This window comes from Apium graveolens, chromosome 9 (assembly GCF_009905375.1).
Source record: "Apium graveolens cultivar Ventura chromosome 9, ASM990537v1, whole genome shotgun sequence".
In the NCBI taxonomy this organism is placed as follows: Eukaryota; Viridiplantae; Streptophyta; class Magnoliopsida; order Apiales; family Apiaceae; genus Apium; species Apium graveolens.
Genome location: NC_133655.1, coordinates 289,608,079 through 289,632,097, shown reverse-complemented (window position 1 = coordinate 289,632,097; position 24,019 = coordinate 289,608,079). Strand labels below are relative to the sequence as shown.

Genomic DNA, 24,019 nt, shown 5'->3' with positions numbered 1-24,019 from the left:
GCAAAGAAACCTCGAGCACTATAACTTTGATTCTTTTGATGGTTTGGGAGACCCAGAAGAGCACTTGAATTACTTCGAGCAAATTGCACAGATCTACTACTACAATGACTTAACAAAGTCCAGGTTCTTCGCATCGACTCTTAAAGGGGGGGCTCAGAGTTGGTTTAGCCGAATACCCTCCTGAAGCATCCACAGCTGGAAGGAGTTCCGTGGAGCCTTTATCAGGAGGTTCCGAGCTAACAAGACACATGAGCTGCATATGTGTCACCTGGAAACTATCCGACAATATGACAACGAATCTTTCTCAGCCTATATGAGACGTTTCCAGGAAGCAATCAATAAGATCTCAAACCTGGATGAGCTGGAGGCTCTGATCATCTTCATGAGGAACTTAGACCCAAAACATAACGAAAGATACAATGTAGAACTGATCAACAAGGAGCCCCAGAGTGCGGCAGCTTACTCCATGGCTACCAGATTCATCAAAGAAACTGATGTGCTCCAAGCTATGAGAATGACCTGAAGTGGGGATCTAGGAGTAAGAACTCTAATGACCGAGTGAATTCAAAGAAACTCTAAAGAAACTCTAATGATCTAGGAGTAAGAATTCAAATCCCATACAACCCAAAAAATTTCAATCCATATAAAAGAGAACCAAATATTCAACCTGAACAATTGAATCAAACCATTATTAGATAGAAATCGAATTAGTATAATCATGTTAGTTATGTAATCAAGTAGTAATTTATTAAATTTAATTCGCAGAGATGAAATCCATGATTCATGCCAATAGAGAGGCCGCGGAGAGATGGAAAAAGAGAAAAATAGAGAAGAGAAGAAAAGTTAGATGGAGAAGAAACCTAAAGGAGTTTAGTATATAAACTAAGCACCACAGTAGTTATGAAGCATGTGTCACTTTTTTTACTGTCCTTTTCTTTTTAAGTATTATAATGTTATAGCGGACCAAATACACTGTCAAATTATGCTATAAATTTTTTTATTTTAATTTTTAAAAAATATAATGCTACATTTAATCGTTCTATCTTTTTTTCAAAACTGTTGTTATACATCGAGATTTTAAAAAATTATATTTTTTTGGAAACGAAGATAAATTTACAAAACTATTATATCTCATTAAAATGATATACAATGAGTTTTATAAAAAAGATCCTGATTTATTTCCGTACTTTTTAATATCATAATGACTAATGTTCATGATTACTTATAACAAAGTTAATTGATTTCCGTTTTAGACAATGTAATTATTAATTTTAATTTTAATTTAATTCATAATATATGAAATTTATTTATTCATTTGTTATTTAAATTTTACTTTATAAAATTCGAAAAAATGAAATTTGCTACCAATCAAAGATATATTATGTGATTATCTTTATATAATTTTATAAAAAAATTAGTTAGTATATAACCAAATGCGTCTCCTAAAGAAGCCTCCGTCACATTCAATACACTACATATTTTTTTTCAACACTCAACACATATTTTAAAATTCAATTTAAGGTGAATGTAAAGCATACTTGCATAATTTTTTTTATTTTTTTTCAAATTAATTTTTTAAGACTAAAATTTTATTTAAAAGAAAAAAATCAAAAAATTTATATAACTACATTTTAGAGGAAAATTAAATTCCATGTTGAACTTCCTTCGAATCAGAAAAATAGTGAGAAACAAGTGAGGAAGAGAGGAGAGAGAGAGCGAGAGAAAGAGTGACGGGGTGGGGAGGAAGAAGGAGGGTAAGGGAGTATATTAGGGGTGAGCAAAAAACCGAAACCGGTAAAAACCTAGTCGAAAAAAACCGAGCCGAAACCGAAATCGAAGAATTAAAAATCGAACCGATTACATGGGTTCGGTCTCGGTTGTTGGTTAAAACCGAACCGGAAAAAACCAAACCGATAATGTAAATAATTATATAAATATATAATTTATATAATAAATATGATTTTTTAATAAATAAATATATGATATAAGTATAAAAACTACAACATATTCAGGAATGTTTGAGCTGTAGCAACTGTTTCCGGCTATTAAGTTACTCGGTGGATTGCTAGAATTATAAATTCGATGATTAAATGCCTTGTATAGTAGCAAGCATTGAATTGATTTTAGTAAACAATTTTCCAGTGCAGTGATGCATGTGTCATGCACAAGCTAATCATGAAAGCCTATGTTGGCCTTCAATTGTCGCAGAGAACTTCTAGATCGGCTAAAGAAAGATACTATTGTGAAATTCCTTACTAATTCCCCTCTCTATTCTTCTACTTTCACTTCCACTTATGAACCAAATTACGCTCTGGCTGCTATCACTAACGTCAACCAGATTCTCACCAACTTCACTGTTGGAGACCGAAATTTTCATTTCTCTCGGGAAAATTTTTGGTAAATACAATATTTGTCAGTTTTGTAACCGAAATCGAGCCGATTATAACCGAATCGGGATTTTTTTAAACTGAAACCAAATCTGAACCGATGGTTGCGGTTTACGATTTTAATAACCGGAGATATATGGTTGCGGTTCCGATTTTATGCGGAAATCGAGCCGAAACGACCAATGCTCCACACACACATATATATATATATATATTAATAACCTTTATTAATAAGCGAAACGCCTTACTATTAATTTTGGTTTCACCAAATATTTGGTACCACCAACTTTTGGTTTCACTTATTCTGTTATTCATTTATATTTTATAATTCTATTTTTGTATGTCTTTTTTTGCTAAATATGTCTTTTAATTATACTAAACTTAAACTTAAACTTACTTATATACTTCTACATGTATATGATTCTTATTAAGTTTGATTTTATTTTTATTATCTTATACTCTATATGTCGTATGATTCTATTAAATTTACTTTTATTTTTATTTCTTTATATTTCTACCTATTTAGTTTTGTTTTAATTTTGTTTCATCCTTTTAACTTAAACCTTTGTATTCTTTATTCCCTTATGCATTATTAATTTAATATATTATATGTTTTTCATTTCACCCTTTTTGAAATGCATCTAACTTTAAATGTATAATTTGTATTCTTCTTTTACTTCTATATATGACTTATAATATTATATATATATATATATATATATATATATTATTTTATCCGATTTTTAATTGCAATTCTTATATTAATCTCAACTCAGTAATCCTATTTCCCATATGACTTAATAGTATATTTTAATGAAATAATAAGATTTTTGAAATCGTTTAATAATTATAATCATAACATAAATATCGTACTCAATATTTTGGGTTGGATTTTTTGAGTAAAAAATAAATTTTTTGAAATGGCACTTATACTATTATAATTTTTAAACATTATTTAAATAAATTAACTCGGCCGAGCTTTGCACGGGTTATCAACTAGTATATATTAAAGGCATAATAGTAATCTCCTCATTTCTATTTTCTTTTTTAAAAAAATCCATAATTACAATCCAAAAATCTAAAAACATATTTGTAAAATATAAAAAATGACATCACTCTTATATTTAAAATAAAGAATATGAAATTAGTTTTATCCCCAAATTTTTTAAATAAATTTTGAGCATATATTCTATTTTCTATGGATTTTAAAAATAAATCTCTAATAATAGAGAAAAAATTATTTTAAAATACCGGAACATCAAAATAAATTCATCTATCATTTTTAGAAAGTCTTTAGGACTATTTCAGAGATAATAAAAATAAAATTCACACTTTGATCATTCTCTAATAATTTTATAAAAATATATAAGGCTCAAATAATCCTTATTTTTACCAAATAAAATCTTTTAAAATCTTTAAAACTCCCGAATCTCAAACGTGAATATCAAACAACATTTATGAATCATAAGTATCGTTATACTTATGATTATACATTTTACACATAAATTTATATTTTATAAATATTTAGATGCGGATACTAGGTATCCGACACTTTTAAAATAACGATACAATTCACACATTATCTCATTCTTAATTCTTTTTATTAAATTCATTTTTCGTATAACGGGTCCCGTTCTTCCTGACGGCCCGACAACAACTAACTCAATTATACTTTTTAATACATAACTCACGACTTTTTCTGTTCCCTTTTTCTATTTCACATAAATTACACGCAAGTCACATAATTATATAACTTTATATCTTATCCACGTAATTCACGATAGATCTCAAAATTATATTTTATTCATATAATTACATTGCGAAAATCCCATCAGTAAAGACTGATTGATTATCAATGATAGGGTAATTTAGATAAACTCCTGCTTCACTAATCCAGAGTTTAAGATTTTTCAATCTGGCTAATGACTGATGGATTTCAAGAACAGGTAGAATTGGCCTGCCAAGTTGGAAGATGCTCCTCTTTATCTATGACATACTTATTAAGAAAAAAAATAATCTATTACACTATTTTTGACGAGTAGACAGCAGAGGCAAAAGGAAAATATTCTTCAGTAGTTTTGAACTTGAGTTTGTGGAACAGGTAGAAGGTAACTCAACTAATACTGTATTTGAAAGGTGAATTTGCTTAACAAGTTTGTAAACTAGTTCCATTCCATTCATTATAAAATGTAGGCAACATGTTGGATTTTCAAGACTCTGTTGCTTTGCTGCATGTATCCTAGGGTAATGGTGGAGGACTAGGAGCTTCTCTCAGAAGGTTGGATAAACATCTGAAGATTTAGTACCTAAACTGGGCTTGTAACTGTCCTCTCTATTACCTTACCATCCATTCTTTGTGAGTTTTGCGAGGGAGAACTTGACCCTTGTGAAGAACTAGACCCAAACAAGTTCAATTTGCCTAGTTTCTTTGAAAAGGTACTAATAAAATTATTAGATTGAGATTTCTCCATGTTTTTCTTCATACAAACATGTTCTTTCTCTAAAACATTAAGCCTCATACGCAGCCGAGTTAGTTCAAGTTTCAGTTCACGATTTTCCCTCCTCAATGATGCATAGTTATCTCGCGGAGACATAGCAGCACTAAAAGCCCCACTGTTGATATGCAACGAGTGGTGCATTTGCTTGTGCTCATCATCAGGATAAGAATGAGACAAGGCATTACGAAGTCTCAGCTGTTCAATGTAAAGCACTTGGACCATTGATTGGAGAGGAAGTCGTTCGTTTTGTGCAGCATGTGAACCAGCTTCTTCCGAAAGCTTTTGGAAATGAATCAGTCTGCAGAGCTGCTGCTTATCTGTATCAGACAACCCCTGATGAGCCTGCAGTTAGCATTCAGTACTAATAGTTAGAAAAGAGTCAGAAGTTGCTTTTGATGGATCATACATAACATTTTTAATTTATTAAAATTTACTATTTGTGTTATTAATGCTCCAGATCAGGCTCCAAGGATGCATCGCAGGAGTAATAGGCATACTTAAAGTAATAACCAACACTTACTTTAAGGTAGACATCAATAGCTCTATATAATCCATCATGAGAAGTGCGCGCTTCTGATGGCAATGTTTTTGCAATGGCTATAAACTTAGTAACTTCAAGGTTTGCATCAGGTGCAATTTCTGCAAGGTAGTTATCCACTAATTTCGAAACTTTGACGAGTGCAGTTTGAGAAGGTGAACCAAGACTATCCGATCCAAAGAGTGAGCCATCTTCCATGTCATCGTCACTATCATCTTGCTGAGAAAACTTAATTAAGATTCTATGAACAGTCTCAACATCAAATAAAGTGTCAGATGCATGGCAGAAGGAAGGGATTAAAAGATCATCGAGGGTAGCTATGTCTAACTGGGAGCCAATCCGCCTCTCAAGTTCAAGTCTACAAGCAACAGTGCAATCAAGCATTACAGATTTTCGTAATAGACCAAAAAGAAAGGTGATGGGAATGACAAGTTTTTCAACTGGAAGAAGACTAACAATAGACTCAACCACAAGTCTCTCATGTTCACTAAATTCAGTTACCAGGTTTGGTTGGTTCGATGAGTTCCAAAAACCAGACCTGTTTGTTAATTCTTTCTGAGCGTAATTCACAAGTGATTGACCGATACTTTCAGGTCTAACTCCACGACATTTCATTGCGGTAATAACTCTTTGATACAAGTCAATCCGTAGATCAGACAGATCTTCAATCCACCAGTCTCCTTCACATTTGGCCTGCCGATTCATCTGAAGTCTTCCAGAACTACTATATTCCAAGCGAGAGAAGCTTGAAGCGATCTGTTCAACACACGCTTTGGATACTATAGCATCAATGCATCTGCCGACAATTTTCAGATTGTCAGCAAAAGGAAGTAGGTTTTCACATTGTTGTAGTACTGCAACACACATTTCAAGGTTCTTGCAGACAATGCTCTCAAGATATTCTTCAGCCCGAGACTCAAGGTTGTTACTTGAAAACTCCTCAGTCATTTCAAGGTAATCAGAGACACAAAGAAGTTGAGCAACATTAGCCGATGTGATCTCAAAATTAATGCAGTAGCAAAATTTTGCAGCAAGCTCAAATGACTCCGCTCCTCCAGGTAGGTTAAGAAGCTCTATCCTACAGATATCTGAGCCCCTGTTTTCTGCTACCAACTTCCGCATCCTCCCACAACGCGATACAAGAGGAAACTACACTAACAACATGTGAAAAGTTATATTTTTGAAAGGAAAAAAATATGGTCCATATGGATAATGTAGAACAAATACAGGCTTTTGGTTAGTTATCTTAAGGTACTCTCTGGTCTAGTGCTAATGTCTTTGTAGTGAAATTAGTCACACTAGTCTTTTCATCACGATCTTAAAAACGTTTATCCACATTGATGCTTCCATTTGGTATCTAGCTTAAGGTGGTGTATCAGTACCCATTCGAACCAAAACTAATACTAAGATGAACATAGTATATCAAATCAGAAAGATTAAAAACCAATCTTAATTAACTCTAATAGTCGATAGATCATTTATACTTGTCGATCAAACAGTACCTTGTGCAGAGGAAATGCGCCACCATTTACTTCAATTGTTATGTCACTAGGAACGTCATGAAACATCCTGCAGAACGTGATAAGTAAACGAAAGCTGGAGAATAAACTGAAACATTGAATTTGTATGAACTTGTGCTGAGTTTTACATATCAATTGAGTAGGCTTGTTTACTGGTCTGAATCTAGAGTTCTTATCATCATTAAGTTCATAAACATGTACTAACATTTAAGATAATCAAAAAAGATCTCCCTTAACACATGAAATGTGCCAAGACTGAGTTAAGCAAAAGGAAATTACAGCATTAGAAAAAAAGTCAAAAATTTCAGTAGTGAAGTTAACAAACCATTCACTGCATCTCTGCTGCCGCGAGCACTTAACAAAAGACAATTGCTGTTGCTGTTTGTCCATGGACAGAGAGATGAAACACCAAAGTTAAAATGTGATATTTACAGATAATAAGCAGACCAAGTAAGATACAAAACAGAGAGCCAATTGAGAATTGAGAAGATTAGTATTGGCTAAACACTTTGGCCATTTTTGTCTAACAGGTGGACTATAAATAATAGATGGCAATTATCTCAAAATAATGGCCCTGCTTACTCAGGTGGGCCATTTGTTATTGTTATTTTTACGCAAACTGCGTAAATTTCAAAATCGAACATGTAAACTATCGTTCACAGAATGTCAGTAAAACCTCAACAGCTGGCATTGCTATAGGTGTTCAAACTATTATATTCTTCACGTGCATAATGTATACCCCACAGAACACATGTATATCAAAATGTTTGAAAAAAATTATTGGAATTTATCACTAGAAACAGTTGTTTTCATTTGTGCTTGTCTTTATGTTGTCTGCATAGGCATGAAACGATGAAATTGCTAAATCCTAGCAGGTAAAAAGGGGGAATATACATGAGCCAGATTGTAACTTTGTTCTTACAAAAAAAGTCAAAAAAAATTCATCCAAAAATAAAAGGTAACGAAACGACAGCACCAACAGAAAAAAGGCGGGAAGGACGTTAATAGGCATTGATTACTCTACAATTTTTACTTTGACTCCAAGTAATCCCTATTTCAGATTTACACCTTCATTCTATTCTTTTCCCCAGTTTCCACCAACCAAAAATTAAGATTAGCCTATCGGATTCGCTCATTTATAAATTATATTACTCCCTCCGTCTCACTAAAACCCAGTTTGGTACAATTTTTTGCTGAAAATCTGTTAGAAAGGTGTTTAGTAACTGTATGGAAAAGCGTTTTTGGTCTAAAAACTGTTTGTTAGCAAAAACATGTCTTTCATGCTTTTGAAAAAAGTTGTTTTCAACTTTCGCAAGAAGTAGCTATCAGATCAGACCTTCTCAAAAACATTATTTTTATATATTATATCTCAAAATATAAAAAAAATTAAAAAAATTACCAAAGAATCATCTCATTTTTACTGACACCACTTTTTCTAACATCACTTTTTCTCACAGTATAGCAGTTTTCAACAACACTCTCAAGCGGAACCTAATTCCTTAACATTTAAAATAAAAAGTTCGGCACATATTTTAAAACTCTTATTTAGTATAGTTCCATAATTTATTTTAATTTTTTTCTTTTGAATAAAATTCAAAGATTAAACTTTTATTCAAAAAATTTTAAAAAGTGAGTAGCGGAAGTATACCACGTAAGAAACTTAAAATGCGTATCCATCACTTCATTTCAAATATTAACAATGGGTCCCCTTCCCCAACCATGGCTGATTGGAGTTTTTTCAGAGTCAACCCTTACACAACGGTTCATTGCGGAAGGGTATTAAATTACCTTTTTATCCTTGCTTCCGCTATGATTCATTGCGGAAGGACTGAAAATACCCTTTTGCCCTTAATACTTCCGCAATGATTCATTGCGGAAGTCGTGTACAGATATACCCTGCTAACAGTTGGTTAGCAGTTTTATCAATTAAACAAAATTCTTGAGCGTTTTTTGGGCGATTCCGTGCGATCCTAGGGCGATTTCTAAGGCAATTGCAACTGATTCTTTTGTGTTCTTCTTCCTTGTTTCAAAGGTTCTTTATTCTTCTTCCATTTTTTTCTCTTATATACGCACAAACACACACGAGATGTATGTATAGTACACACACAAGATGTTCTTGATTATACACACATGATAATCTTGATTATTTGTGTTGATTTTGTTCTTTTTTAGTCGAATTGTATGATGATTTTATTCTTTTTTAGTTCGAATTGTAGCATGATTTGATACTTTCTAGATGGAATTATATGTTCTTCATTTTTTCTGATTAATTAGTTCGAATTAGGGTTAGTATTAATTAGGAATTTTTAATTTTTTATTTCGAATTAATTAATTTTTATTTCGAATTTGATGGGTCATTGTTTAAGTGTTGAAATTGATGATTTTTTGCTTAAGTGTTTGTGTAAAGTTGAGTACACCGCGTACGAGGTTTGTGTTGCCGAGAGCTACAGCGTGGGCTAGACCGGTAGCTAACAGGAGGAGTAACCCTCACCATGACACAGGATGTTATCGGGGAGATTTTGATAGCTTTCAGATGAGTTGGTTGACATGGCAGCCATATCGGAGGTTTTATAGGAGGATTGATTATAGTGCCGATGATTATGATACTGACATGATGGATATGTTGCATACGGCACTCGGTCGCATACGGATGATTCATTTTGAGATGGTGGAGTATGTCATGCCGGACAGGGTTCTGAGACAGTTCGGTACGCTGCAGCATATTCCTGAGGAGCCGGTGGATCACGATTTTCTATGTGTGGAGAGGTTGTCCCGTATGCAACGGGATAACCATACTGTTTTGTTGAGACAGTTTATATTAGAGTGGGATTCTTTTGTTGACACGGGTATGCCTATTGTTACATAAGGGGCTTATGTACCCGGGTATACGTCCTTCGAACTAATATGACGGTAAGGGAAGTGGTTCTTTTTTTATTTTAAATTTTATTCAATGTTTAATTCAATATAAATCTTTTTCTTAAATTTTATTAAGTACTTTATTTTTAAAAAATAACATAATTGTTTTAAAATATAAATATTATTTTTGTTTTAAATTATAAATATATTTAAATCAGAAATACATTTAAAGCACATATTATTAAATAATTAAAAAAAACAAAATTCTTCCGCATTGTTTCATTGCGGAAGTCTTCCGCCTTGAAACATTGCGGAAGTTTTTTTCTGTTGACTCCCAACACGTGGAGCCAACCGTAGCTGTGGAATTTTACCCATTAACAATTTAATAGAACGAGTAACTTTTATGGCACGAGTTTGTTATCAAACCAACTACAGGATATTGTTAGAATTGTACATGTGAGTGTACAGATTGTGATCAACAGATCAAATACTAAATCAAGATCAAATACTAAATCAAGTTTAATGCTTGTTTAGTAAAACGGCGTTCTGCTGTTAATTATGACTTTAAATTGGAAAATAAAATGAGAACATAATCAAATTAAAAATATCCGGTCTACTAACCTGAGAAACTGGATGTTAGCTTCATAAGCGCGTGCTTCAAATTAAAAAGTATTATATTAAATAATGAAAATATGTAACGATATAATAGAAATGGAACGGCATAAGATCTACTGCAAAATTACAAAACTTGCACATGCATGTCAAATCAAACACTAATACAAATTTCAACTCGGTCAAAGTTTAAAGATGTGATGCATGAACGAATAGTTATCACTTATCAAGCTATCATGCTCGAGTCGCGACAGCGTCAAAAGTTGAAATTGAAAACCAGAGCCGCCCTAGATCTTAGGTTCGATTACAATTTATAGGTGAGACAATGTGATGATGTGTTAGTGCTCTTCGAACAGAGGAATGATGTGCTAGTACTCTCCAGAATTAGTCGTGTTAGTACTCTCCGAAATTAGTCGAATTGCACGTAAATTGAAAAACAGAATCGCCTAAGATCTTAGGTTTGATTACAATTTATAGGTGAGACAATATGATGCTGTGTTAGTGCTCTTCGGACGGAGGAATGATGTACTAGTACTCTCTGGAATTAGTTGTGTTAGTGCTCTCCGAAATTAGTCGAATTGCACGTAAATTGAAAACCAGTCTACCAAATATATTGTGAATTCAGTACTACAGACAGCAAGAGCATGTCATGGGCTTATATGCTCTTCACAACTTACAACACTTGATATAAATTCACCTACAGCTCAAATCTGGGCCTGATAGGCTCGTTGCCAGCGAGTCATCATATATTCTAACCTAAATATATCTTCGTTATATAGAGCAACATAACAAAGTATATCCAGCAAACTTATAACAGTTGAAATGTCTAGCAAGCAAAGCAAAAAATAAATGGCAAGAGAAATGCAATGCAAAAAAATGCTGAGGTGTTCCCATTTTTGACTATTGAGGAAGGCTCAAGAGTGTAGTTTGGAAATGATGGAAACGTGTATGTTGCGGTGAATTTGTGTTGGTATAATTGCGGATCAGATACCGAAATGACGCTTTCAAAGTTTAGGCGATGGTTTAATGATAATTCTATTTTCAAGAAAATAAGGGAGGGACAATTGCATTGGTATGGGCATGTCCGGAGAAGACGTACATCAGTCCTCCCTAGACCCTATACGGATTATGGGGTATGTTTGGTTTGATTAGGTAGTCGCTCAAATAGTCACGTTCTATTTCTCCGTTCTATTTCTCCATAATAAATTACTATCATAAACCCTAAATAACATGTAACAGCCGGGTCCTCTTCTGAACCACATTGTTATGAAAAAACATGGATGAATTAAACTCATCAAGTTTCTGATAAAAAGAAAATACCAAAAGATAGCATTATTAGCAGAAAAAGAACAAACAATCCGAAAAAATCTGCAAAACACAGAGTCCAAAAACGCACTATCAAATTATTCTGTTTTTAAACAAGAAAGATTATTCAAGTAAAGGCGTTTGAAAAGAAAATTTTGATTAATGATTAATGATCTACTAATGCTATGCACTTGAAATAGAAGGATATGGCCAACCTGACACTGCACTTTATGTGTTAGTTGTCTTTTAACGTCCATTGTTGGAGTTGCTCTAAATTGTCAATAAATTCCAATAGACTCATCTATCATGGACTGTGGAGTGTTGATTATATCATTAATTTTCCAGAATGCGCGATGATTATCACATGGTAAACGACATACCCCTTGCTCCCGAGTTTTAAAAAGTAAGGAAAACAAGTGAAGGGTAAGTAAAGTTATTTCACTTCCCTCCTAATCGTGCTCCTTAGTTTTTAAAAGGAGCGAAAGCAAGTGTTAATGAATGCAAATTAGACAATCTTTCACTCCAAAAATGAGATGAAAATACTTTAGCTTCTAATCACTTCCTTACTTTCCATTATAAAACTCGGGAGCAAGCCGTTAATACTGACTCAGGAATCCCATTTGCAAATTGCAACAAAGTTAAAAGGGTAAGACAACACTAACATTATTGACAGACAGCCCACGGATCAATACTTTCTGTAAAGCTAAAATGACAAAATAATCCTTAATTTGGAAAGCTATTAGGCTACTTCTAACAGGTAGCTTCAATGTTTGTAGAAATCCAATAGAATCACAACTTATTATCAAGATTCAAGAATAAACTCATAAGATGTCAATAGAAGATGAAGATGCCAATGAATTTACAAGAGTACTGCAGTTAAATAGTGGAACAATTCTTGGAATGGTGATGAAAGCTGCTATCGAGCTTGATTTATTTGAGATCATTGCCAAAGCTGCTGCTGTTGATGGAGCTTCTCCCTTCGGAGATGAGGCTAAAAAACCAGTGATGATATTGTAGCTCATATTCCCACACAAAATCCTGCAGCTACTGCCATGCTTGAGAGAATTCTGCGGTTTCTGGCTGCCAATTCCATTCTTATCCGGACAGTAGTAGCTGGCAAAGATGGCAAAGAGAAGAGTTTGTATAGTCTAGCAAGCATATGCAAAAGTTACATTTCTGATGAAGAGGGGGTTTCACTAGCTCCCTTGTTAGTTATGCTTCATGACAAAGTTTTTATCGATTCCTGGTTTGTCTACTCTCTTTATGTTTCAGGTTTTATACATATCTCCCTGTATGACTGAGTAATTATACACTGATCCGACTACTTTGGCTGATAACCGGCTTCGGTTAAGTACTGCAGGATATATCCTTTGGATTCATGATCATATTCTTGTAACAATATATTCAATGCCTTCAGGTACCAGTTAAAAGATGCAGTGCTTGAGGGAGGAGTTCCGTTTAACAAGGCTCACGATGGCATGCATGCATTTGAATACCCTGCAATAGACGGCAGATTCAATGATGTTTTCAATCAAGCGATGTATAACCACACAACTATAGTCATGAAGAAGATTCTAGAAGTTTACACTGGATTCAGAGAGATCACTGAGATCATAGACGTTGGTGGTGGAACCGGGGCAACGCTAGCCAAAATCATAGCTAAATATCCACAAATCAGGGGAATCAACTTTGATTTGCCTCATGTCATTAAAAATGCCGCTCCTTTATCTGGTAATTATCAAACACGAGGAGAATATTGGAAGGAATAATAAGGCTAATCCATAGCTAACAGAAATATATTGTCACCAAGTAAGTAATGAAATGAAATATAAAGACTTGTTTCACTGGTGCTAGGTGTGGAGCATGTTGGTGGAGATATGTTCGAAAGTGTCCCAAAAGGAGAGGTCATCTTCATGAAGGTGAATATAGCTTAATTATGTGATAATTATGAATACACAAAATGGTACAAAGTTGTCTTAAACATAAACCTGTTTTGTTATATATATTTTGAAATACTTGGGTGATGCAGTGGATACTTCATGACTGGAGTGATGAACACTGCTTGAAGCTCTTAAAAAATTGCTGTAATGCCCTTCCAGAATTTGGTAAGGTGGTGATTGTTGAATCAGTAGTGCCCGAGTATACCAACACTGGTTCTTCATCGAACTTGAGAAACGTTATGGATAATGATATGGTAATGTTGGCAATAAATCCGGGAGGAAAAGAGAGGAGTTTAAAAGAATTTGAGGTTTTGGCAAAGGAATCTGGATTTGCAGCTGTAGAACTCATATGCAAGGCAGCTGTTTACAGCGTTTTGGAATTTCATAAGAACGTGTAGATTGTTGCATCATTCTTGTAATACATGAGTAAGTTTTTAAGGATTTGAACATTGCTGGAGCTTTGCCAGCTTAATAAGCTCATGAAAGTTTTTTCAGATAAGCATATTCCTATTAAAAGATCTTAAAAGTTTTTGATTCGTAAATGTGACAACTTTTCATGAACCAAACACAAAATTTCCAACAGATCTGTATTAAATTAGCTCAATGTTACTAGTTCTGCTACTTGGATGATAACTGATGAAGAAGAATTCATTCTTGATCTTGCTAGACAATGCATGCTGTTTTCATCAGCTTTAAAATTGAAAAGTCGTCGGACAACATCCATTATTCCTTATGGATTGGCATCCTTAAAATTGATAAAGTAGCAGAACCATGTACAAACAGAACTAATCATTCACAAATAATCGAAAGAGCTAAATAAATAAAACAATCTACTAATGCGTATTGACTGGCTGATGACTCGATCCATATCTTAGGTTATTGTATAACTACCAAAGTGTGATCCTACTTGTCTGTTGTTGCTCTAAGATAACATGTGCATCAATGCATGCGTTCCCTGTTGTTAAATTTCAACCACACTCATGTGGTATGGGGCATAAAATGTAGATAAGGAGTAGTTCATAATCAGACAGTGGGCACAGTGCGTGAGAATTATTACCTTGCAAAGTGCATCACACTTTCTCAAGTGTGCCCTTTCACCACAAATTTTTAGGCAATTAGAATAATATAAGATCCGGGAAAGGACCCTTCTTTAACACTTTGAGATTTTGGAGTAACTGGTTCCTTGACATGGTATTAGAGCTCAGACTGACAGAGGACTCGGGTTTGATCCCGGCAAATTTATGCCCCAAAGATGGGTTCGATCCCTGCCACCCCCAACATTTCTCATAATTTATGAGGGACACGAAAGACAAATTTATGCCCCGAAGATGGGCGCCCGTGATCCACTCTTCCCCCCATAAATGGGCTTTCGAGTGAGGGGGAGTGTTAGAATAATATAAGATGACGGTCATTCTCTAACACCTTAAGATTTTATATGAGCTGATTACTCAACATGACAAAAACACGAACAATAGTGTAATAGGAGAAATATAATTCAGATCGCTTAGATGTTTAAATAACTACATTCCTTCACATATATTCCAAATCAAAACTTGGCATTAAGTTTGAAGAATACAAGCATATGTACTAGAGGAGTCTTACAAGGCCAGTTAAGTAAGATGTCAAAAGAAGATAAAGATGCCAGTGATTTTACAAGAGCACTGCAGATAAATAGTGGCACAATTCTTGGAATGGTAATGAAAGCTGCAATTGAGCTTGATTTATTTGAGATTATGGCCAAAGCTGCAGCTGTTAATGGTGCTTCTCCTTTTGGTGCTGATGCTAAAAACTTGTCTAGTGATGATATTGTAGCTCATCTTCCCACACAAAATCCTGCAGCCACGGCCATGCTTGAGCGGATTCTGCGGTTTCTGGCTGCCAATTCCATTCTTATCCGGACAGTAGTGGCTGGCGAAGATGGCGAAGAAAAGAGTTTGTATAGTCTAGAAAGCATATGCAAAAATTACATTGCTGATGAAGATGGGGTTTCACTAGCTCCTTTACTGGTTATGCTTCATGACAAAGTTGTTATCGATTCTTGGTTTGTCTACTCTCTCTTTAATTATTCAAAATTTTGCGATGCTTGCTTGCAAGTTGCATCCCTTCACAAAAATACAACAGGATGTGCTCAGAAATTATGATCAAATTAAACATGTAAAATAAGTTTATTGTTCTCAGGCTTCGCCTGCAAGATGCGCTTATTGAGGGAGGAATTCCTTTTAACAAGGCTCATGATGGGATGCATGCATTTGAATACCCTGCAACTGACAGCAGATTCAATGACGTTTTCAATCAATCGATGTATAACCACACCACTATAATCATCAAGAAGATTTTAGAAGTTTACACTGGATTTGAAGAGATCACAGAGATCGTAGACGTTGGTGGTGGAACAGGGGCAACAATAGCCAAAATCATATCCAAGTATCCCCAGACTAGGGGAATCAACTTCGATTTGCCTCATGTCATCAAGAATGCCGCTCCTTTAGCTGGTAAGTGAATACTTGAAGGATTTTCCGGTTATATATCCTAAAATTATCTTTGGTAGATTAATAAAAAACAAGAAGAGAAATGAAGTTTATGTACCTGCTTTGGTGCTAGGTGTGGAGCATGTTGGAGGAGATATGTTCGAAAGTGTCCCAAAAGGAGAGGTCATCTTCATGAAGGTGAATATTTCAGCTGTATAACAATAAACTTACCATCATATTTGTGAAGATACAAAATGCCCTAACCATCTCTTAAACATAAAACTGCTTAATTGTTTATTTTGAGCTCATGGTTTATGCAGTGGATACTTCATGATTGGAGCGATGAACACTGCTTAAAGCTTTTAAAAAATTGCTGGAACGCCCTTCCAGAATTTGGCAAGGTGGTAATTGTAGACTCAGTTGTACCAGAGTATACGAACACAGGTTCTTCATCGGATCTAAGTAACATCATGAGTACTGATATGATAATGTTGGCACTAAATCCGGGAGGAAAAGAGAGGAGTCTTCAAGAGTTTGAGGCATTGGCAAAGCAATCTGGATTTGTCAATGTAGAACTCATATGCAAAGTCGGTATATATAGTGTTCTGGAATTTCATAAGAAAGTGTAGATCACTGTATCATCCCTGTAATGCATTAGTATGTTTTTAATTTATATGTATTAGAACATTGATGGAGTTTTTCCAGCTTATATAATAAGCTCTTTGATCTGCATTGTGGTAATTAACTTCTCATACATTGAATTGACTTATTTGATGAGTTTCTTCGTTTACGATACTTAAGCTTTGACCTTCACAAAAGTCATGTGGATGAATGCAAATTTCCGCATATTATGTGCTGTTAGTATTGGAATGAGGCCTCTCGAGCAAGGCGAGAAGATACTATCTATCAGTAAAACATTTTTCAGTAACTTGAGAGAAGCACCGTGACTTGCAGACGCAACCTAAAATAGGCTTTCTATATATTAGCTTAGAAACTGGTACAGATGACACAACACAGATTTATGAAACTGGTACCAATGGAATCATCTGTTCCATCCATTTCTATACAAACGTCATGTACAAACGTTACAAATGGCCACGTAGTGTGCAAATTCATGATTTCAAATTAGTAAAATTAGGTCTCTTCCCATTGCTGGCCGGCTGCCGTCCCAGCACTACAATTTAGAAAGGAATCTAATCATAAAAGTTTAAAATTAATATTAAAATTTAATAAAGGTAGTTGTTCTAAAAGACAGAAGCAAATTTGACAAGAATGGGTGATTAGCTTCATTAAAGTAGTACCAGACTTCAGTCACTCATATTGCTAGCATTTCAGATTAAAGTACATGTAAATTGAAGGCCAGTCAACTTACAAGATGTCAAAACAAGCTCAAGATCTCAACGAATTTGCAAGGGGACTGCAATTAAATGGTGGAACAATTCTTGGAATGGTGATGAAAGCTGCTATTGAGCTTGATTTATTTGAGATCATAGCTAAAGCATCTACTGCAAGTGGTACTTCTCCTTTCGGAGATGATGCTAAAAAAATGTCCAGTGATGATATTGCAGCTCAGCTTCCTACACAAAATCCTGCAGCTCCAGCAATGCTTGACCGAATTCTTCGATTTCTGGCTGCCAAGTCCATTCTTAATTGGTCCACAGTAGCTGGTGAAGATGGCAAAGAGAAGAGTTTGTTTAGTCTAACAAGTATATGCAAATACTACATTTCTGATGAAGATGGAATGTCAATAGCTCCTATGTTGGTTATGCTTCATGACAAAGTTATTCTTGATTCCTGGTTTGTCTAATCCATCTCTTCATCTTTCGAATTTACAGTATCAAATAACATAATTTACTAATATTTTTTGCTTAAACATCTACTGGCTTTTATTTTGTTAAACGGCTTATCTGAAATACAGCAGAATGTGTTGCAGACTCTTGATAAACCCACTATAAGATATATATGTCATCGATGTTTTTAGGAATAAATTGAAAGATGCAGTGCTTGAGGGAGGAGTTCCATTTAACTTGGCTCATGATGGTATGCATGCATTTGAATACCCTGCAATAGACAGCAGATTCAATGATGTTTTCAATCAAGGAATGTATGTCCACACCGCTCTAATCATGAAGAAGATTCTAGAAGTTTACACTGGATTTGAAGAGATCACAGAAATCGTAGATGTTGGTGGTGGAACAGGGGCAACGCTGGCCAAAATCATTTCCAAGTATCCCCGGATTAGGGGAATCAACTTTGATTTACCTCATGTCATCAAGGATGCCGCTCCTTTAGCTGGTAATATCGAGTGTGTTTCTTATTAATGCTGTGTTATTATCTGGGCTATTTATAAATGTACTTGCAATGCTAGGCGTGGAGCATGTTGGAGGAGATATGTTTGAAAGTGTCCCAAAAGGGGAGGTCATCTTCATGAAGGTATATGTATGAACAAGTATAGAAAACGTTATAACTATGCATAGAACAAGAACTTTCCGTAATTTTCTGGCATATACTTGGTTGTGCAGTGGATACTTCATGATTGGAGTGACGAACATTGCTTAAAGCTTTTAAAGAATTGCTGCAACTCTCTTCCTGAGTTTGGTAAAGTAATAATTATGGAATCAATAATGCCTGAATTCTCAGACACGGATTCTTTGGCAAAACTAAACGATGCTTGTGATGCGGATATGGTAATGTTGACAATGAATCCTGGAGGAAAAGAAAGGAGTCTGAAGGGATTTGAGGAATTGGCAAAAGCATCTGGATTTGCAGATGTAAAACTCATATGCAGCGCTGGTGCTTACAGTATTTTGGAATTTTATAAAGAAGTTCTGTAGTTTATTGCATCAATCCTCTGACATTATGGTATCTGATACATTAGTATGCTTCCAAGTATTTGAACATTGTTGGGAGTGTTCCAGGATTGATAAGCTCTTTGGTGTGTATGATTGCCAATTTTCTTCATAAACATATGATGTTTTCCAATTTTTTTGTGGTATTTTCTCAGAATATGGTTAACTATTTATTGAATTGTTTGAATGCATTGCATGTAAATCAAGATTCGAGAAACAGTCAAACACTGCTTAAACTTCTAAAGAATTGCTGCAACGCCCTTCCAAAATTCGGCAAGGAGATAATTGTAGAATCTTTACTGTACTCAGATAGACGACGATCAAGTGAAATTGATGGATTTAAGCACTAATCATATTTGTAAATAATTCATTTTGATTTAACATTACATATCAGGATTCAGTTTCTAAGCCAATTTTTTCCTGATGCTGGTGTTATTTTCAGTTAACTGTGAAGACAATCTCTATATTCTGGACATGTATTGTGCATTTCAAATGTGCATCTATCTATACTCTTTGTAAATAAGTGAACCCTTGTTTTATTGCAGTATTAAAGTACCGAAGTACCAAAGTATCTCACTAACACCAATTGCCTTCTATTCTTTGTAACTTTATTTTCTATTAGTTAGTCTTCGTCCAAGTGTCTATTTCAAATGTGCATATTCATGATTACTAAACAGCCAAATTCGCCCTTGTCCCGTTCCCCGGCCGGCGGCCGTCCCACCACTACAAATTTTGTTCTAAAAGACAGGAGTAAAGTTTACATGAACGGGTGATTAGGTTTATTGATGTCAAATATTTGATTCAGTTACTAAAAATTTAAAATTTTAGTTTTGTAAGGAAGCTATTTGCTTCTAGCTGTATAATATATTGTTTTGGCGTAACTCTATTATACTGTAGTCCTGAAAGAAAGTACTAGACTTCAGTCATTCATATATATATATATGGCAACTAATTGGTACCAAGAATATTGCAAGCGTTTCATATCAGAGCACTTGTAAATTTAAGATGTCAAAACAAGCTGAAGATGCCGATCAATTTGCATGGGGACTGCAATTAAATGGTGGAACTATTATTGGAATGGTAATGAAAGCTGCTATTGAACTTGATTTATTCGAGATCATAGCTAAAGCTTCTACTGCAAATGGTACTTCTCCTTTCGGAGATGATGCTAAAAAGATGTCCAGTGATGATATTGTAGCTCAGCTTCCTACAAAAAATCCTGCAGCTCCGGCAATGCTTGACAGAATTCTCCGATTTCTGGCTGCCAAGTCCATTCTTAATTTGACCACAGTAGCTGGTGAAGATGGCAAGGAAAAGTGTCTGTTTAGTCTATCAAGTAGATGCGAAAGTTACATTTCTGATGAAGATGGAATTTCACTAGCTCCTGTGTTGGTTACGCTTCATGATAAAGCTCTCCTTGATGCCTGGTTTGTACAATCCATCTCTTTATCTTTCGAATTTACAGTATCAAATGATAATCTACTTCTAGTCTCCGCTCAAAAACTTTAACCCGATTGAGAAGACATTTCCTGACCTTAATTTTGTTTAAATGGCTTCGGTGAAATACAATGGAATGTGTTGTGTATTCTTGATAAACGACTAATAAAAATACATTTCATCAATGTTTTTTAGGAATAAATTGAAAGATGCAGTGCTTGAAGGGGGAATTCCATTTAACTTGGCTCATGGTATGCATACATTTGAATACCCTGCAATAAACAGCAAATTCAATGATGGTTTCAATCAGGGAATGTACAACCACACCACTCTAATCATGAAGAAGATTCTAGAAGTTTACACTGGATTTGAAGATATCACAAAAATCATAGACGTCGGTGGGGGAACAGGGGCAACACTAGCTAAAATTATTGCCAAGTATCCCCGGATTAGGGGAATCAACTTTGATTTACCTCATGTCATCAAGAATGCCGCTCCTTTAGCTGGTAATGTATCGTGCATGTGTTGTTAGATTCTAATGAACTAAGAGGAGGACTTATGAATGAGACACTAAATAAAGAAAAATTAATGCTATGTAATTATCTGGTGATTTATAAATGTAATTGCAATGCTAGGTGTGGAGCATGTTGGGGGAGATATGTTCGAAAGTGTCCCAGAAGGAGAGGTCATCTTCATGAAGGTGAATACTTTTGCTACAGAAAATAATTAATCCTGTATATGTATGATTCAAAATGTTATAACTATGCCTAGAGCAAAAACTTTCCGTAAATTTTTGACATACTTGGTTGTGCAGTGGATACTTCATGATTGGAGCGACGAACACTGCCTGAAGCTTTTAAAGAATTGCTGCAACTCTCTACCTGAGTCTGGTAAAGTGATAATTGTGGAATCAATAATGCCTGAATACTCAGACACCAATGCCTTGGCGAAATTAAACAATTCTTGTGATACTGATATGATGATGATGGTGATGACCTCTGGAGGAAAAGAAAGGAGTTTGAAAGAATTTGAGGAATTGGCAAAACATTCTGGATTTGCAGCTGTAAAACTCATGTGCAACGCTGGTTTTTACAGTGTTTTGGAATTTTATAAGAAACTTGTGTAGTTTATTGCCTCAATCTTGTAACATTATATTATGTGATGCTACATTATATAAACTTTAAGTATTTGAACCTTGTCCTGAGTATTCCAGGATTGATAAGTTGTTTGGCGTTTATGATTGTCAATTTTCCGTATAAACCTATGAAAATTATCCAATTTTTGTGTTTTTTGTCATAATATGGTTAACAATTTGTTGATTCGAGAGAGAAGGGACATAATGAACCACAATGAACAAGGAGCCTTGTTCCAAACACGATAACATCGAGATTGGTTTTAAATTTTTGGTTTGTACTTTGTGTATCTTGTATAACAAAGACATTCACTGTGGACTAATTTAGAGAATAATCGGATAAAAAATGTGTTGATTTAAAGTTTAAACGACCGAAAGGGATCAATCAAGTAGAACTATAAATTCATATTTCCATCACAACTTTTTACAAACAATACAAACATATCATATAAGGTAACTTGTAAAAGGTTAGTTAACTAAGATGTCAAAAAAAGGTGAAGAAGCCAGTGAGTTTGAACTGGCACTGCAGGTGAATAGTGGTGCAATACTTGGAATGGTGATGAAAGCTGCTATAGAACTTGATATATTTGAGATCATGGCTAAAGCTTCTACTGTTAATGGTACTTCTCCTTTCGGAGATGATGCTAAAAAATTGTCCAGTGATGATATTGTAGCTCAGCTTCCTACACAAAATCCTGCAGCTTCTGCAATGCTTGATCGTATTCTTCGATTTCTGGCTTCCAAGTCAATTCTTAACTGGACCACAATAGTCGGAGAAGATTGCAAAGAGAAGAGTCTGTATGGTCTAACAAGTATATGCAAATATTACATTTCTGACAAAGATGGAGTTTCACTAGCTCCTACATTGCTTATGCTTCATGACAAAGTCACCGTCGATTCCTGGTTTGTCTAATCTACTTATCTTCTACTCATAATCTCCGCTAGATTTGGTTAATTATGCTCTGAATCCAATTAAGAAGATATGGTTAATTATCATCGATGTTTTAGGTATCACTTGAAAGACGCAGTGCTGGAGGGTGGAGTTCCCTTTAATAAGGCGCATGATGGCATGCATGCATTTGAATACCCTGCAATTGACAGCAGATTCAGAGACGTTTTGATTCAAGCCATGTATAACCAAACCAGTATAATCATGAAGAAGGTTTTGGAAGTTTACACCGGATTTGATGAGGTCACAGAAATCGTAGACGTTGGTGGTGGAATAGGGGCAACGCTTGCAAGTATCATATCCAAGTATCCTCTGATTAGGGGAATCAACTTCGATTTGCCTCATGTCATCAAGGATGCCCCTCCTTTTGCTGGTAATTAAGTGCACAGTTAGGCGAGTGTATACTATTATGTGTGTTTGATAAATTATAATGAAACAAGAGGACATTGTAATGAATTATCATGATTTTAGTTCAAATGAATATGAATGTAATTGTGATGCTAGGTGTGGAGCATGTTGCAGGAGATATGTTCGAAAGTGTACCAAAAGGAGAGGTCATCTTCATGAAGGTGAACACTAATTTTGCTGAATCAAAACACAATAGCTATTTCCAGAACATAAATCTTTTTAACATTTGGCGTACTTGGGTTATGCAGTGGATACTTCATGACTGGAGCGACGAACACTGCTTAAAGCTTTTACAGAATTGCTGCAACTCCCTTCCAGAATTCGGTAAGGTGATAATTGTGGAATCTTTACTGCCCGAATACTCAGAGACAGATTCATTGTCGAAATTAAACAATGCCTGTGACTGTGACATGATCATGTTGGCATCAAACCCCGGAGGAAAAGAGAGAAGTTTCAAAGAATTTGAGAATTTGGCAAAACATTCTGGATTTGCAGCTGTGAAACTGATCTGCAGCGCGTCTCTTTACAGTGTTTTGGAATTTTATAAGAAAATTGCGTAGTTAAATGACTTCATCCATCAATTTGTTCCTCTTAGTATTTGAACAATAATGTTGTTGGAGTGTGCCCGGATTGATGAACTCCTTGGTGTGTTTGATTAACATTTTTCCATATAAACGTCTGAATCCTTGTTATTTTCTGGTAAATTCATTAAAGATCCATTCCAGTGCTTTTGTGCGTTAATTTTCTGCTTGTCTAGATCAAGGTAAATAAGAATGTCGAAAAGTTAAGCTCAGCCACATAGGACATGTTAGAATATGTCTTGAATCGGTATATGCCCCAAACGTTGGGACTTCGGGGGTCTCAGAAATTCTGTTTCGATGGAACAAAATAGTACTATAAATATAGATAAGAGCGAATATGAAGCAGAAATCATACAGTACCAAGAATTACTAGCATAACAGAGTGGATACAACTTTGTTTTGACAAGTAATATTATAAAACTGGGACCTAAATGTAATTTGAAGAAATTAAAAAGTAACAACACGTGGCCAAAACAGAGAGATCAATGGACTTGTAAACCAGATTTCTGTTTTGTTTTAGCCTCTTTCCAGGTCTCATT

The 24,019-nt window shown here is 34.9% G+C and overlaps 5 protein-coding genes and 1 pseudogene across 5 annotated transcripts; 5 read left to right on the top strand and 1 right to left on the bottom strand.

Moving 5' to 3' along the window:
- Nucleotides 1-4,214: 4,214 nt before the first annotated feature.
- On the bottom strand, nucleotides 4,215-7,437 carry LOC141683024 (BTB/POZ domain-containing protein At5g48800-like). Its single transcript, XM_074487716.1, has 4 exons — nucleotides 7,269-7,437; nucleotides 6,926-6,992; nucleotides 5,406-6,572; nucleotides 4,215-5,227 (listed from the first exon to the last, which is right to left on the bottom strand). The coding sequence occupies exons 1-4, from the start codon at nucleotides 7,331-7,333 to the stop codon at nucleotides 4,694-4,696; spliced, it is 1,833 nt and encodes a 610-aa protein (XP_074343817.1). The 5' UTR covers nucleotides 7,334-7,437; the 3' UTR covers nucleotides 4,215-4,693.
- A 5,107-nt stretch (nucleotides 7,438-12,544) lies between these two features.
- Nucleotides 12,545-14,192, top strand: LOC141687059 (caffeic acid 3-O-methyltransferase-like; annotated as a pseudogene).
- Nucleotides 14,193-15,140: 948 nt separating this feature from the next.
- Nucleotides 15,141-16,856, top strand: LOC141685906 (caffeic acid 3-O-methyltransferase-like). Its single transcript, XM_074490982.1, has 4 exons — nucleotides 15,141-15,697; nucleotides 15,835-16,148; nucleotides 16,258-16,322; nucleotides 16,445-16,856. The coding sequence occupies exons 1-4, from the start codon at nucleotides 15,276-15,278 to the stop codon at nucleotides 16,751-16,753; spliced, it is 1,110 nt and encodes a 369-aa protein (XP_074347083.1). The 5' UTR covers nucleotides 15,141-15,275; the 3' UTR covers nucleotides 16,754-16,856.
- A 533-nt stretch (nucleotides 16,857-17,389) lies between these two features.
- LOC141682993 (caffeic acid 3-O-methyltransferase-like) lies at nucleotides 17,390-19,220 on the top strand. The gene is made up of 4 exons (XM_074487677.1): nucleotides 17,390-17,921; nucleotides 18,106-18,419; nucleotides 18,493-18,557; nucleotides 18,647-19,220. Exons 1-4 carry the CDS (start codon nucleotides 17,500-17,502, stop codon nucleotides 18,956-18,958), a joined length of 1,113 nt encoding a protein of 370 aa, XP_074343778.1. The 5' UTR covers nucleotides 17,390-17,499; the 3' UTR covers nucleotides 18,959-19,220.
- A 758-nt stretch (nucleotides 19,221-19,978) lies between these two features.
- Nucleotides 19,979-21,550, top strand: LOC141687337 (caffeic acid 3-O-methyltransferase-like). The gene is made up of 4 exons (XM_074492578.1): nucleotides 19,979-20,400; nucleotides 20,606-20,916; nucleotides 21,046-21,110; nucleotides 21,225-21,550. Exons 1-4 carry the CDS (start codon nucleotides 19,979-19,981, stop codon nucleotides 21,534-21,536), a joined length of 1,110 nt encoding a protein of 369 aa, XP_074348679.1. The 3' UTR covers nucleotides 21,537-21,550.
- Nucleotides 21,551-22,023: 473 nt separating this feature from the next.
- On the top strand, nucleotides 22,024-23,463 carry LOC141686580 (caffeic acid 3-O-methyltransferase-like). Its single transcript, XM_074491603.1, has 4 exons — nucleotides 22,024-22,445; nucleotides 22,551-22,864; nucleotides 22,996-23,060; nucleotides 23,148-23,463. The coding sequence occupies exons 1-4, from the start codon at nucleotides 22,024-22,026 to the stop codon at nucleotides 23,457-23,459; spliced, it is 1,113 nt and encodes a 370-aa protein (XP_074347704.1). The 3' UTR covers nucleotides 23,460-23,463.
- The last annotated feature ends 556 nt before the right edge of the window (nucleotides 23,464-24,019 follow it).